Here is a 15,777-nt window from a genome sequence, read left to right on the forward strand (position 1 = left end):
CAATTAATTAGTCACTTCAATTCAAATGTAGTTACTTACATTAATGACAAGTGCACAGAGCTGGAACTGTTCTGGGGTAATTATTTCATGGTAACAGGGTTCCTGTGCAAGTTTCATTATTGCACTACCAGCAGCTAATCGTAGTCGAGACATATCCGATTTACTATACGAACACAAGAGAGAAAAAACCAAACCACAACTCACCACAACTACCCTCAAATTACCTGCATGTCACAATTTCATCATTTTACAAGATCAATGAGCAAGCAAGGCTTTTCTCTGTCAGGTGAGATCAGAGTTCTATAGCTTCAGATCAAGGTAAATTAACCCAACCAAACTTGTGAAAGTAAGGTGATCTACTTTCCCACAAAAAAAACCCTGATTTCAGTAAAACAGTGAAATGATAGCAGTTGAGTTTCTTTTTTTCCTATCACCATCTAAATGAAAGCAACAATTTTGCCACAGATTCTTCTGCCCTTCCTTCACCCTCAAAATGAAGTTGAGGTGCAGTTACCTCTTAGAATGAAGAAGCTCTACCCAAGATCACCAACTCCCAAGCATGTTAAACCTCATCACTCAATTGTTTTCAAAGATACTCCTGTAGGTCTTTTACTCTCTAGAATGTCTTTTACTATCAAGATACCTACAGAGTTCTGAATTGGTTTGTTAGTAAATTACAAGAAAGAAGGAGTATTAAATGCATAATTTTATACTGCCATTCCACTCCTAATATTAAAACTCTAACCAGATCTATTTTCTATCATCCCATCAGGCAAAACTGTGCTGACCTTAACATTCCAAAAGCACTCTAAAAGAACCAATACTCTTTGAAATTCTGCAACAAAATTTATGGAAGTCTGAAAGGAGCAAAGTCTGACCTGATTCGCTTCTGTTCTGTCAAGTCTCCTTCACTGACGAGCATAGCTGACAATAACCGGAGTGTGGAATTGGCGGATTTCGACTGGTTGTTTTTCATCCCCAACAACCAGCGCACCAAAAGTTTAATTGCTTGCACCTAACGAACACAAACATATGAACAATCAACTTACTTCCCAAAGTCGATCAGGCACTAAAACCTACTGCTGGCAAACTGAAATTTCCATATACTCCTATTTATTATAGCTGATACATTTTTAAAGGAACAGAACGAAGCAGTAAATATTTACAGAGTGAAGAAGGAAGAGGCAGTCTTTGTGACCTCAGGACATTTCAATTATGGTTCAGTGTCTTTGCACAAGTGCATTTAGAGGATGCAGGATAATTGCTACATGATTAAAAATAAGAGCAACTAGATAAGAATTTCTAGAAATGGCCATAATTAGAGTCACATTCATCAGGGTCTTGATTTATTTCAAATCTGTTTATAAGTCAGTAAAGTCAAATTACCTTTCTTGTATGGAAAACTAAAACTTTGAATCTCCTGATTTTATCAACAATCAGCATAATTAATATCAGTAAGTGAAGACAACAAAATGCATAGTTTCTCTCTGTTCTATAACTGTGTGTACAATCCACAAAACCAATGCATACTAATGAGACTAATACAAAAGTACTCAAAGGGATTTATCCTAATATTCCCCACTGCACAACTTGAAAAAAAAGTAAATCTGTGTATATCACAGATATACACATCATTACTGACAGCAAAACACTCACCTTTGCTAGTACTTCTGGAGAGACTTCTTCATCTGGAGACCACAATTTTCCATTTTTCTCACCTGTTGACTATAGACATTCATGTAAGTTTACGAACTGGTTCAGCTCATACAGAAAATGCAGAAGTAAAAATGGAAAAAAGTCACGGACTAGGCTTTCTTTCACAAAAATATCTTTTATAACACAATTATCACTGTATTAGCCACTTATAGAATTTTACTTTATTGACTCATTTAACAGAAAAGCTCTTTTCCCCACAGAGTTAGTAACAGGCAAACAGCATAGTAAGCACTTACCAAAAAAAGAAAATCTTACCCTGTCATTCATTAGGAGATCTTTCACAATGAAATTTGCAACAACGGATTTCATTGGAGAAGCAAACTGGTCTGGAGCCAACATAGAAATATGACCCAAAGAGACCAAGGGAGTTATAAGTTGTTCTGGTACATCAGCATTCAAACTTCTACTAAGAGGCTGAGGAAGCAAAAACAACCCCTCAGAAATCAACTTCAGATAAGTAAGCTAGCATGTCTAAAAATCATTTATTTTACTGCTGGAGCGTTGATGAGTTTCATTGTTTTTCCATAAGAATTAATAATGTTAGCAAATCAAAATGGAGAAAGAATACAATTTTCTAATCAACAGAATAACCAAAAATCTCACATAAGTTAAGGGCAAAACAAATGCTGTATTCTCTTCCTGTTTTAATTGTGAAACATATTCAGACCTGAGAGACATGGGAAAAAAACTCTTGACTGAATTCTGTTCAGGAGTTGTGAAAACCTAAATTGATGTTAATTCTTAACCAGTTAAGAATAGAAGCAAATCTTAAAACCAAAAAAGACATACCTCAAAGATCTGTGCAAGCTGCACTTCTTTATTTGAAAATATGGCATGTATACAGTGAACAGCTTGTTTTGCCTGATGGGGAGTGCCCCTTTTTGCTTTCTGATGCAAAATCGGAATTAGTGTTCTGTAAACATTAAACAGAATACTTCAAAATGCAATTTGCAATCTACAAATAAATAACTATCTTCACATATACAAATCTATCCTCACTGTCTTAAAAATCAAGCATTCTTTTGAAGTCTGTTCAGGAAAGATCACAATCATAAAGTAAAAAGCAGGACAGAATTGTATTTAGTAATACTTGTTGAACATCTGACTGTGCACACACAAGTAGAAAACAGCCCACAGGAAAAAAAAAGATCACACATGAAAGAGAATAATGATCAAAATAAAGCCATTTAGGAAGCCAAATATAAGGTGGGCGGAACCTGACAGGTTCAGCTAGGGTAAATTCCTGGACTTGTTTTCCAAGCCTGGAAGTGACAGGGCTGAAGAAAACCTATGAAAGCTAGGAATAACCATTAAACAGCAGTGTGTTTACAAGGCCTTTACTATTGTAACTTTGGTCTTTAATTGCAATGTATACCCAAGTAAACAACTGCTTTATTAGGAGCTTTGGAATTTGAATCCCCTGAAATCTATCTGCCGATCAGAGGCCACTGAAGGAAGGAGCAGGGCAGAAGCCACTTCAGAGCCCAGGTCCAGGCTGGTCAGGGGTTCAGTTTCGCTGCCCAGACAGTGCTGGCAGGCAGGCCTGGCCCCTGCCAGGGCATCAGCTCAGACACTAACTGGTGACACTAACTGGTGACTTTGCCATGCAACTCACCCAGCAACTGACACGAAAAAACAGAAGTACCCAGAAAGAGTCTGACACAGAACAACTAAGAAAAAAAATTTCCTAGCTTTCTTGAAAAGCTCTGTAGCAATACAGCATCCAGTACATGGATTATTTAGTAGCCAGTATTCACTGACACGTTCTACATAATCTAAATCAGCAACAAGAGGCAAAAGAGCAGCTTGCAGGGTTCAAAGAACCGAAACTCAAACACCTTCCTCAAAACCCACACAAGATCCAAATCCAGACAAAAGATCACCAGACACGTACTAACACAGTATCCTCAAGTAGGAGAACATCTCTTCTCAAATCTGCTAAGATTCCATAAATTGGATTAAGTAAGAACCAAAATAGTAAAGAATTGAGTAAAACCTAGAGTTAAAATAAGTTTCAGTGCCTAATCTACAGTTTTCATGCTGTAAATAAATGTACATTAAAAAGCAGAACGCAAAGGAATACTCACGATCTTATCTGTGGCAAGTCTGTTTCTATTTTGTGACCCGTGTTTCTGAAAATCTGTATGGCTGCCTCAGCTACCTTATCATCTTCCATCCTGAGGCACTGTAGCAGAGACTCATAAGTCTCTGCAGAGTGGAACGAGGTAGGATGTGTAAAGGACAGAACCTGTAGATACACAATAAAACAAAGGTATATTTATTCATGGTAAATGAAACATCAGAAAAACAAAATTATGGCTGTTTATGAGCATTGCCATCAACATACATAGCTGTTACATGCTCATATGAAATTACTACATTCAATAGCTGCATTTTGGAGAAGGTTATATATAAATTTTCAAATAAATTCATATATGTTTTGTTCTTCAGGTCCTCCCCTCCTCCAAATATTTTATAGGACACTACATTATTTGAATATATAAACATACTTCTTAAAATGAATACTTATTCAACATATTTGTTTGTATTTCAATCTACTTAAGAATGCTTCTTTTCACTTAATTTCACTGAACTGAAATTTTGATTTCTCCAGAATCTATAATCCCTGAGCAGAAAAAAAACCTACAAGGTTAAGATGTCTACAAAACATAGATAAAACAAAACATAGGCTACTGTCCTTCTAATCTAAAGCTAATGAAATATAACACAATCTGTTAAACAGGAGAAACACCAAGCAAGAAACTAAACATACAGAAAGTCAAGGCAGGATAAGAGATAACAGAAGGTTATCCCAAAGCAGAACCATATTAAGTATAACATAAGATAACATAAGGTAGGGAGAACATAAGGAAGATAACAGAAGGTAACACAAGGTAGAGAGAACAATGAAACTTTGCATGTATATTGTGAATTCTTTGGATATATCTTAGTTTGGCTTCTTTGATCAGAGTTGCCCACTTGTGTGATTATTAGTGTGTGAAATAACGTTCTCCACAACACAGCAACAAAATCTTCAACTTCGGCAGATTTCTTTTCTGAGCTACATTAGCAGACAGACATTACTTCTTTGCATACCTCTGTATTACTATTCCTACCAAGGTTGCCATTACCAAATTTGGTGTGATACAACTCCATAAAACTCCACCTTGTTCATTCACACTTCTGAAATATCACACTTTAATTATGTAACCTTGCCCTCCATTCCTTCCTATATTTTATACTTCGTAGCATATTCAAAATAGTCTCATTAGTGACCATCCAAATCCATCACAGATGTTTGCCAGACATCCTTCTTTCTCCCCCTGCCACTTCACAGCACCTCCACATAACTTGGCTCTTGAGCTAATTGCTTGTTTTCCCTTCCAGTACCAGACAGGCCCAAAAGAAGCTGTCTCTCCCAGTTTACCTGTTTCTTTTCCTCTCACTTTACCTCTGCTCCACCTTCTAAATGACTTCCCTAAGCAGAAAACAATTTCTGCTTTAACATGCACATTTCAACTCTCAAAACATACTTCTTCCAACAAACCATCTCTTTAATTATTCTTTTTACAAGAGAGAATTAATAACAAAACAGTTTCATACATTAAAAAAGTAAATATCTAAGTAATAACTATTAAAGGCATGCTAACATTAGCTTGTTAGTCATACCACTTTTGTCCCTTCCATTACAAACTATAGCTGCATTAATGTAGCTTACCTTGAGAAGTTCAAGTCCTGCACGGATAGCAGTATCAGGACTTACACCCTCCTCTTCATCATCAGCTGTCCCCTCTATGGATTTATTCATTAGTTTTACTAGTGCACTGAAATAAGAGATACAAAAAGAAAACAAACTTATGACAATGTTGAAGGTTGGAGATACAAGCAAGATTACTTGGTTTTGACAATAAATAGAGGGAAGGCAATAGAACTTTGGGGCTGGTGTTGATGTTGCTGTTTGGTTTTTGTTATTTTCATTTAAGTTATTCCATTATTCCTTTTCCTTCTGATTTCACTTTCTGCAAATATAATTCTTCAGGGAAAAACAACAACAAAAATCCAACAAAAAAATCCTCACCATGCTGGCGGCATTAGATCAACACATAGTTGCAGGAGTTTCAGAATGTAATTAGGTTGTCAGTGAACTCTCAAAAGAAATCAAAACATTCTCTTACACAATCCCACGAAAGCTAATTAATTCAGATGCTACATGGAAGACTGTTGCAGTTTATTACGTGAACATTCATCGTGAACTCCTATACTTTTAAAATAATTTGCAGACAGCACCAAAAACAGTTGCATCCCCTAGGCTGCTGGAAATTAATACTCTACATAATTTTTTACAAAAAGTACATATTTGGTGCTAGGACAGACCAATCTAAATCCCAAGGCATTCCTTTTCTTTTTTTTTTTCTGTCATTTCCATCATGTCTATGATCATTCATGAGTCAATCATTCATGGTCTTTCAAACTTACCTAATGGCTTCTGAGTCAATATGTACAGGGGCAATTCTTTCCAAAAGAAATTTGACCATTTCCAGAAAAGGATTTGTTGGCTGCTTAGGATTTGCAAGTTTCCGGGCTATCTCTCTCTATAAGAATGTTAGATACAAACAAGAATTACACTCATTTCATTTCTTAGGCATGTTGAAGAAGCTATATATAGTCACTTCTTTTTGCCACAGAGATTGTCTATATAACCAGTGAAACATATTTTAAGGGGGGCTGTTGTTATCTCCAAATCTTTCTTCTATCATATTAATATTGAAAGCAGACATCTTTTACCAAACTATTTAAATTGGTTTCAAGTTAAGAGTTCTTCAGGGGTTCATAAGGAATTGCAGGCCAGATCCAAAACAGAATCAAGGAAGAGCTAAGTGCAGTACACAAGATGTAAATAACTAGGTTGTCAAGTGTAATCCAGAAAACTGTGGGTAACCCTGCAGTATGTATGAGACTTCATAATAATGAAAAACATTGCACTAAAAGCTACATGACTGCAGATGTGCAGAAGCACTACACTACCCTGCCTACAACAGATCTCAAATGGTATGTACTTACTTGCCTATGAATGTTCTGGATCCAAAAATCTGTTTTCCCTTCTGCATGTACAAATTTCAAGTGCATTAAGTTCAGCTGCAGACTCAGCTTTTGTTTAGAACAAAAGTCTAAAACATCTCTCAAAGAAATGACTTCTTGACCTTCCTTTTCTTAAAGGGTTAGATGCTGCAGACCTATAAACTCTTTTGCTGTTACGTTCTGTTATGCTCTATTAACTTCAGGGAGAAGGAAGAAGCCTTTCTCTTGAAATTGCAACACTGCATTTGCAAAGTACAAAATTTACTAGTCTAGAAGGAAACACACCCTCTACATCAAGTGTTTAGGACGTAATTCTGAAGGTCATCCTGCTCCCTTCCCCACACAATTTCCAAGCCTTTAGACAAAACCCAATAAGCCTATGCTTGTTTATAGATGATCTTTGTGATTTCTGTCAATGAAATTGCTTACTTTACTTTGGGATCATACAAAAAAAAATTAATCTGCGATTGTTGGCAGAATCTAGAAAAGTCCAATTTAATATTAAGATGTGTATTTTCATCAAAGAAGTTAAATAAGATGACAAAGATTTATCTCAAAACAGTGTTCTAGGATGAAAAAATAATTAATAATATGTGAAGGGTGTAATATTTGACTTGCTGGTACTCAGAAGTTGCATCAGTGTGAGAAGACAGGAACCCTACCACAAAAGAGACACTTGAAATAAAATATTTTAATGAAATAAATTAATCTTTTAGACTTTATGCTTGCTGCTCACAATCCCAGGAAGGATTAAAGCTAACATTTTCTTAGGAAGCAAGATGATGATCATAAACTATCTTTTCCATAATCACTATCTGTTAACTAAAAAGGCATTTTATAAAAATTGGAACTATAATAAAACCATGTCTAGGTAGCAAAAGAGACCATTACTTCCAAATAACTTTTTTAAGCACAGATACTTAAGGCATAAAAGTTTGCTTTTCCATTTCCTTACCACACAGACATCTGCCTGTTTGCAAGAACATGTAGGGCTAATTAACAGTTCAAGCTGGGACCGAAGTTTCTCATCATCACCCAAAACCTGATTGAATTTCTTCACAAAATCTTGTGCTTTTCCAGGATCTGGAAGGTTTTCTGTATGATTAAAAACAATTTAAGATAAGATAAATTTGCCACTTTAGCATGCCAAGATTCACAGAAATACAGTTTCCAGGAATGCTGTAGTAACAGTTTATAGAAGTTATTAACACTTACTTGCTATGGTCATCAGCTTTCCAAACATGGCAGCACTGTTTGCTTCTGACTGAGGACAACAGTAAAAATAAACAAACAAATCAGCAATATCTCCTTTATAAAATACATCTTTAAGCTGATCTGTTAGTTGTTCTGCAGCATTATTGAATCTTATGGTTTATGCTTTTGTTTTAAGAATAGACACTAGAATAGTGCAACACTATCATTAGCAGGAAAATCATCTTGCAATATCAAAGAACTGCAAAAATTCACTAATTCACAGAACAGATAAAAGAAAGAGACGCCGAGACCCCCAAAGAAACAATTCCCCCAAGCCCACTCACACACCAAAACCCCAAAGCAATGCCCTTCTATTCAAAGTTGCTACTAGTCCGAAGATATGTTTGTAAGTAAAATTCCAGTAGAAATACTTAAAAACTTGTGTTTTCTAACCAACAAGGAATCATTGCTTTGTGTTACAACATATTCCATTCTCAATATACACTAGAACATGAGAAAGAAAAAAGGCCTGTCAAAAGCAAATAAACTTATAAAAACTTCTTCCAAAATTACCGAGCAATACTATCAAAGAATGATCAACGTAAGGAGGTCATATCCATCTAAGAATTACTACAAGCAACTTTACCTAATGAAAACAGAACATTGTCTACATATGGAAAGCAGCAGAATAATGAAGTCACACTGAACAAATAATAGAATATTAAAACTCCCCAGTAAATTAGTCTAATGGGTCCACTGGATAAAGTGTAAGTATTTTCAGAACCGTACAGTGGGCTGCTTATGCAAGTCCAGCAGTTCTCGTACGTGACTCCTCAGCATGTTCTGGCACTTCCACATCTCATTCAGTGCTCTGCAAAAACACAAAACCAGAAAAGTAAAGCTTACCAATGTATTCTGGTTATTCATTTATCCTACAAGTGCAACACCTGCCAGCTACAGTGAAAACCTAACAACTATTAAAAATAACTTTGCATAACAAGGCTGAACTCATTTTTTCTTTTTACAGACCATCATCTCTCTCTTATTCTTTTTTGGAACAATTTCATATACCCAGGATGGTCATAGTATCTCTTACAACCACCCAAATAAAAAACAGGCCACTATCAACCAGAATTCAGTTACAGATATCTTCATCATGGTCCCCAGTATAGAGCAAATCTAGAAGTCATTTTATTTAAATATTTTTATTTAAATCCTGATAATACAAGTAAGATGACACAGATGTTAGAAAAGCCTGAGAAAGCAAGTATTTGCTGAATACAAACTATACTCACTTGACAGCATTTGGATCCAAGCTAGCATATAAATAGTACAAGCACTTCATTCGCTCTTCCGTTTCCAAATTGTGTGGAACAAGATACTGAGTAAAGATTTTCTCTACCAGTAATCTGCAGGTAAAGAAGAAAAAAACTGTACATATCCAGAAGCAGTGATACCTTTCAGACAAGCTGAAAAGGCAAGAAATAGTGGAAGTCATTGAAACCAGAATTTTCAACAAGGAAAGAAGACAAAAAGGTAGTGGCCTTTATCTCAACTATAAAGATCCCTTCCACTGCTGACAGAAAGATTAGCAAGAACTGCTTCTTAAGAGCTTTTCCATGTTCTTTCACTTTCACCTTTAAGAGGGTGTAATTGCTTTATCTGTCACCATCCAGCCTATCCTTTTTCTTGAGGATCAGAGAATCTCCCTTTGTTCACTCTCATATATAAGGAAGGAATACAGACAGTAAAAAGCTCAAATAAAGGAGAAAGAATACAGGAATGTAACTCAAAGGGGAGGAAAAGTAAAAATCTGAAGTATCTTCAAGGGAACAGTTAAGACAGAACTGTAGTACTTGAGAAACTACTTGTTATTCTAATACACAAGGTAAAAATCAGCATTAAAACAGTGGAGATGAAGGAACACTAAAACATATACAACTAAAGGAGCAAAAGGAAAACTAAGTGAGAACAAACCAAACCAGCAAAACCATTCTCCAATTATCTTTTTAAAAAAATACATATTTAAAGTTTTACATAAAATATCAACCTTGAACAACAAAATATAGCCCCGTCAAACGAAAGAAAATTCAGCCATTAATTTAATTCATAGCAACGAGAGTTGTGCACAACGTTCAGCTATACAATTTGCTGTTTATGGACAAAAATTGTGTGTGTTTGAATTTTAAAACTTTTTCCATTATGTATAGTACAGTAGTACATTAGTACTAGTAAGTACTCTGGAAGTGCCTTGAACAAAGACCATAAGAAGGTAGCACAGATCAAACACACCTCATTTCTGTTCAAAGAAAATTCCAAAACACATGATGGCAAGGCAGAGGAATAAAGGATGATCATGAATATGGATACCATTATCTCAAGGCACCTCATTAGTATTATAGAAAACTTGGCTTTCCCTCTTTAAATGTACATTTTACTACTGATGACTCCAAGAACTAAATTGTTTGGGGAACAAGATCTTCAGATCTCAGGGGATTCCACCTGTTTAACACTAGGATACTGGAGGCATCAGAATTCTTCCCAATTTATGAACATGGTTCTAGTCCATGTATCTGTAGAAACATGTTCCAGAAAAGCTGTCAATACAAATGGAGAGACTGTATCATCCTGTCCCTGGTTCCTGTTGGTTAGGGTCAAGATTTACAAGTCAGGAATAACTCCCAAGACACACTTTTCCCCTGTGAGGAAAGTTGCTGGCAAGCACATCAAGAGTGGGTAACAGGGCACTGTTTCAGATGAGGTTATTTTACTCCATTCCCTATGCATTTATTGTAAAACAAAGCAGCTCAGAGCACAGGTGATAAACAGCTCCATGGTTAGAAGTTCTCACTCTTGAGTAGACATGTATGTCAATATTCAAGCAACAACAAAAACATTATCAAGTGACTGAGTTAGCAATATGGAGAAAATTTGTTCTATTCCACTTCATGTCTGAACTCTGTGTGATACTAAGCTACTGTCTTTTGAAAGACCTAGTGTTATCCCATGCACCCAGTGGAACATACTCCAAGGCTCAGAGAGCTGTTACTGCTACTTTTTATCCTCTTCCCTCATTATGGACAGAAAATAGGCCAGAGTTGGATAATTTTGACCTGTTCTTACATGTTTAAAGAGTTGAACAGACTGTCTTAAAATATCACAGCATTTCTACAGCTCCTTAGGTGCTAAAACTTTATAATTCTGACAATATTAACACTGCAATGCATTTGTTTTTCCACTGGGACTGGGAAACCAATCCAATGACGTGACAGAGCTAGAACTTAAATGTCAGCCTTAAAAACCAGTAAAATTTCAATTAAAAATTCAGGGTACTAAACTGAACTATAGGAACATTGAAAATCAAGCCACCAATCTCTCAGTGTGGATACTCAGAAAAAAACCAGCATACAATCCATGCCTACTCATGAAAAGACTAGTTTCAATAGCTTAATCAGACTTTCAGAAGAAATCATGTCAGAGAAAGAAACTCAGCTTTGGTGAGACACTGTTTCCTTGAAATTCCTTGCCTTATTTCCATCAGTGTTCTGCATTTTCTGTGAACAGGAATACAGAAAACATCTGCCCTATTCACTATACAATTCAATTCATTCTTTTCTTGCTCTCAAACCTGCGTAGTGACAGTGAGACACTAGAAAAAACACAAACCTCTCACTGCAAATTAAAGTGTATTTTTATGCACATACACATGCTAAATTAGCTTTGTATAAACTATGTGAAGATTTCCTAATTTTTCATTATTTGATACTTCTATCTCAGCAGACTATCACTGTAATTTCTGTGTGTGCAATCTAATAATCTTTAAAAAAAAAAAAAGTGGCAACTAATCAAAGATATAATTCTGGCCCAGTTATGATCAGCCAGAAGAACAAAGCAAGAGCCTTCACCACTGCAGTGGTTAAAAATTCACTATCATAACTGGCTACTGACAGAGGCTATTAGCCCATTCAGACTAGTCACCAAGATAACAAGACATACTGAGGTAGCAGACTGTATAAGCAAGGTCCTAAGAAACTCTATAAGGAATTTTCCAGACTGCCACATTAAAAATCTAGGTTGAAATTCTACCTTCATGCGATCTCACTGTGTGGCTCTCCTCATGACACACAATTAATAGTGAGAGTTGAAAACTATCTTCCGAAACCTTGGGCAAAATACCTTTTCCAACACCAAAATGGTACTTCAGAAGTTAAAGGGACTGATGACAAAACAAGGAAGACAAGCTAAGAGTGGAAGCACCCCGATATTTCTTCAGCTTTTGTTCTATCTAAAGGTCCATTTTCTACACAGCATACCAAAAGGAGAGGTCTGTGCATGTACTCTGGTGTGTACATGCAAGACACTCACAGATCATGGATTTTAACATGCTGGCCTCTGGAAAGCAGTAAGGCAAACAACAACTGGACAGAGTAAACACCAAATTTGACAATTTTTTTCTACGCAGTAGTTAGTTAATAAAAATCTACTACTGTCACAGATCTAGTTCCATCAGTAAATAAAATGAATCCATGAACAGATAATGCAAGTACATATGTTAATGATCATTAATTAAATACATCATACATAAACCCACACATACAGAACATAACAGCTTTTATAGGATAAGCACATTTTTAGAATATTTCTTATCACTATACACTTAAAAGTAGGAAGGCTTAGGTTGACTCACTTGTCATCAATGCTATTTTGATAATATATGTGCAAAAGTTTATCCTTTATCCAGCTCACTTTCTCTGCAGCATCTTTTCCAGCCTCGGCATGAAGACAATACTTCTTGTATAGCTGGGCAAGACCCATCATAGCTTCTTTTCTTACTCGCCACTTGAGGGGGAAGAAATGAAAAGGAGGAGGGAAAGTGATTTTGGTAAATAAATATTAAACATACACAAAATACAGTAAAGATATAGAAGTATGAAAGACAGAACAGTCACTTTCTGGTCTCCTATATTTAGCCACTTCAAAAGCTAAAGAGGGCAGATTAGAGCCCCTAAATGAGACATTGCAAAGCCTCCATAATGGGTTTGTTCCCTGTACTATGCAGATTCAGTATTGTCAGTACAGAGGAATCCACTACTCCTCTGTGCTGAGCAAAGAAAATCTGGGGGCTAGGCAGCATAAAAAAGTTAAGTACAGCTTAACGTTTATGCCTGAATAAGTGTCTTCCTGAGCCAGGATTTGGAAGGCTTATCTATTCAGACAGGCACCAGTCTGAGGTGGCAGACTTCTTTCTCCCCATTGCTTCACACTGTCTTATAGCACCTTTGTCTAGACATGGGTGATCTAGAACTTAGGCCTATCTAAACCTGATATGGCTTAAACTCTTAGGCCACTTTCCAGGACAGTGGGAGAGGCCCATTTTGCTGAAGTCTCAAAGCAATTGCTCTAAAACTCCAGGAATTCAGAGGAAGGGGGGGAAAAAAAAAAAAAAGTACAACGGCCACAGGAGGAGTTTGTGGGTTCTCATCATCCTTGCTTTGGTGGTCACTACTTTATCCCCTCAAATAAATAGGAAATATCCCATTATTAAACAATTTAACAGACAAGATCCCTAAGCTCTCTGATGCTGACTTGTGAAGGGAATCATACCAAAACAGACTGAGGACTAATTTAGACAGAATAGTGTCTCACACTGAATGATTTACAAAGAAAGCCTCAGAAGAAACTTGTTTTCCCACACCATTTAAAATAAATGCATGAAATTCATTCAAACCAAGAGACCATTTCTTTCAGAACACACTAGGTACCACTTTTGGCCTTGAACTCCAAGGACTAACAACGCTCAGATCATTTCACCCTATGAAGCATAAACGTAGATACTGTTATTCATACTATGTGTAACTTCCTCAATCTTATTAAAATAAGGGCCTGTCTCAGTAACACTGAGATACTGTACATTTAATTTCTTCACAGTTTTACCGAGTGACTTCCCTTTCACGAAGGGCAATGAAGAAAATATGGCTTATGTCACCATAAGAGCCTTAGACACCACTAACTGTTGGAGTAAGCTGTGCCAAAAAGATGGAAAAAATAAACTTGTATTTTCACAGAACCATACAATATGCTGAGTTGGAAGAGACCCACAACAATCATCAAGTCCAACTCTTAGCCCTGCACAGGATCATCCCCAAGAGTCACACCATGTGCCTGAGGGTATTGCCCAAACACTTCTTGAACTCTGTCAGGCTTGGTGCTGTGACCACTTTCGTGGGGAGCCTGTTCCAGTGCCCAATCACTCTCTGGGGGAAGAACCTTTTTCTTATATCCAACCTAAACCTCCCCTGACGCAACTTCAGGCCATTCCCTTGGGTCCTGTCACTGGTCACCATAGAGAAGAGATCAGTGCCTGCCCCTCCTCTTCCCCTCACAAGGGAGTTGTAACTGCAATGAGGTCTCCCCTCAGTCTCCTTCCTCTTTTCCAGGCTGAACAGACCAAGTGACTTCAGATGCTCCTCATACAGCTTCCCCTCAAGGCTCTTCGCCATCTTCATTGCCCTCCTTTGGACACTCTCTAATAGCTGAATACTTATATTGTGGTGCCCAAAACTGCACACAATATCAAGGTGAGGCTGCCACAGGGCAGAGCAGAACAATGCCCTCCCTTGACCAGCTGGTGACGCTTTGCCTGATGTCCCCCCGGACATGGCTGGCATATTTAAATGTTAAAACAAGTAACAGGTCAAGACAGTACCGACTTTGCCAGTATACAGTCTAATACTTAGTTTTCACAAAACCACCCAATTTTAGCTATAAACAGATGTTGCTGTTTAACTTCTCTGCAGGAATCTGTTCAAACCCATTGTGATCTAAAGTGTATTTAAAAAAAATAAAGGTCCGAAGGAGGAACATTTTCAGAAAAGTATTAATATTTTTCTGCATTCAGATGTACCCTTCCAATGCAATTGACAGCTTCATCAAATACCCTGTATGACACAGGAAGAATGGTAAAACTATTGTCAGAAGACAACAAAAAAGGATTGCAAGAAATGATTCTGGCAAATTCAAGCCTAAAATGAAAGCAGAGTACTTAACAAGGGGTTAATAAGGAAAGGTCAATATTTACAAAGACATGTTATATTGTTAAGGTCTATTTCAAATGCTAAGTGTTTTCTGTAGTCATTTCTAGTTAGTGCTCAATTTTAATCTCTCCTCAGGTTATATTTTCATTAAAGCTCTCTCCAGAGATTTTTATAAGAGAAACATCATGTACAGATGAAGTTATTCTTCACTGAGGACTGCCTAAAAAAGCACCTAACCTTGAAATGCAACGTATCATCAAACCTATGACCGGTGTGAAATGACTTTGCCAAACATATTAGGAACATTAAGTACCAGTACACCGGATTTAAAGCTCTGTGAACTGAAAAGCCCTAGCTCTGTGGAAATTAGTACCATAGCTGCACAACTGACAGCCTCTTACTGATGGTAACCTGGTATAGGAGAACAGAGACACTATGTAGAAGACACATTAACAATCATCCCATTCTCACTAGATGGAAGTCCCAGTGGGAAGTGGTGGTTACACTAAAAGCTTTTGTATCTCATAAACGACTTTTTGGACATGTTTGTTTAGTGGCTGAAAAAGAAGGAAGGTGATCTTAATCACTACTGAGAAACATGCAAAGTCAAGCTGCAGGTACAACTAATTGAAGAGTGGCTTTATAATAGTGAACATACTCAAAATCAGTATTTCTCTGTGCAAAAAAAATACTCTTTTCTCAAAATCCATTACAGTAACATTCCCATTTAAAAAGGGGAATAAACAAAAAAAAG

The 15,777-nt window shown here is 36.8% G+C and overlaps 1 protein-coding gene across 5 annotated transcripts in view; it reads right to left on the reverse strand.

Moving 5' to 3' along the window:
* PDS5A (PDS5 cohesin associated factor A) overlaps positions 1-15,777 on the reverse strand; it is an 82,523-nt gene that overhangs the window by 22,845 nt on the left and 43,901 nt on the right. For all 5 annotated transcript variants that reach the window (XR_001920125.2, XR_001920124.2, XM_018068444.2 and 2 more), the window contains exons 11-23: positions 12,677-12,828; positions 9,285-9,398; positions 8,779-8,860; positions 8,011-8,059; positions 7,751-7,890; positions 6,193-6,308; positions 5,435-5,540; positions 3,804-3,964; positions 2,506-2,629; positions 1,972-2,130; positions 1,657-1,725; positions 879-1,015; positions 40-163 (exon numbers count right to left, since the gene is read on the reverse strand). Coding sequence is in view for 3 of the 5 variants with exons in the window: in XM_018068444.2 (XP_017923933.1) it covers positions 40-163; positions 879-1,015; positions 1,657-1,725; positions 1,972-2,130; positions 2,506-2,629; positions 3,804-3,964; positions 5,435-5,540; positions 6,193-6,308; positions 7,751-7,890; positions 8,011-8,059; positions 8,779-8,860; positions 9,285-9,398; positions 12,677-12,828 (1,533 nt within the window). In the remaining 2 variants the exon portion in view is untranslated. The remainder of the gene's footprint in view (positions 1-39; positions 164-878; positions 1,016-1,656; positions 1,726-1,971; positions 2,131-2,505; positions 2,630-3,803; positions 3,965-5,434; positions 5,541-6,192; positions 6,309-7,750; positions 7,891-8,010; positions 8,060-8,778; positions 8,861-9,284; positions 9,399-12,676; positions 12,829-15,777) is intronic.

This window comes from Manacus vitellinus, unplaced genomic scaffold (genome assembly GCF_001715985.3).
Source record: "Manacus vitellinus isolate BGI_N305 unplaced genomic scaffold, ASM171598v3 scaffold_0_pilon, whole genome shotgun sequence".
Taxonomy (NCBI): Eukaryota; Metazoa; Chordata; class Aves; order Passeriformes; family Pipridae; genus Manacus; species Manacus vitellinus.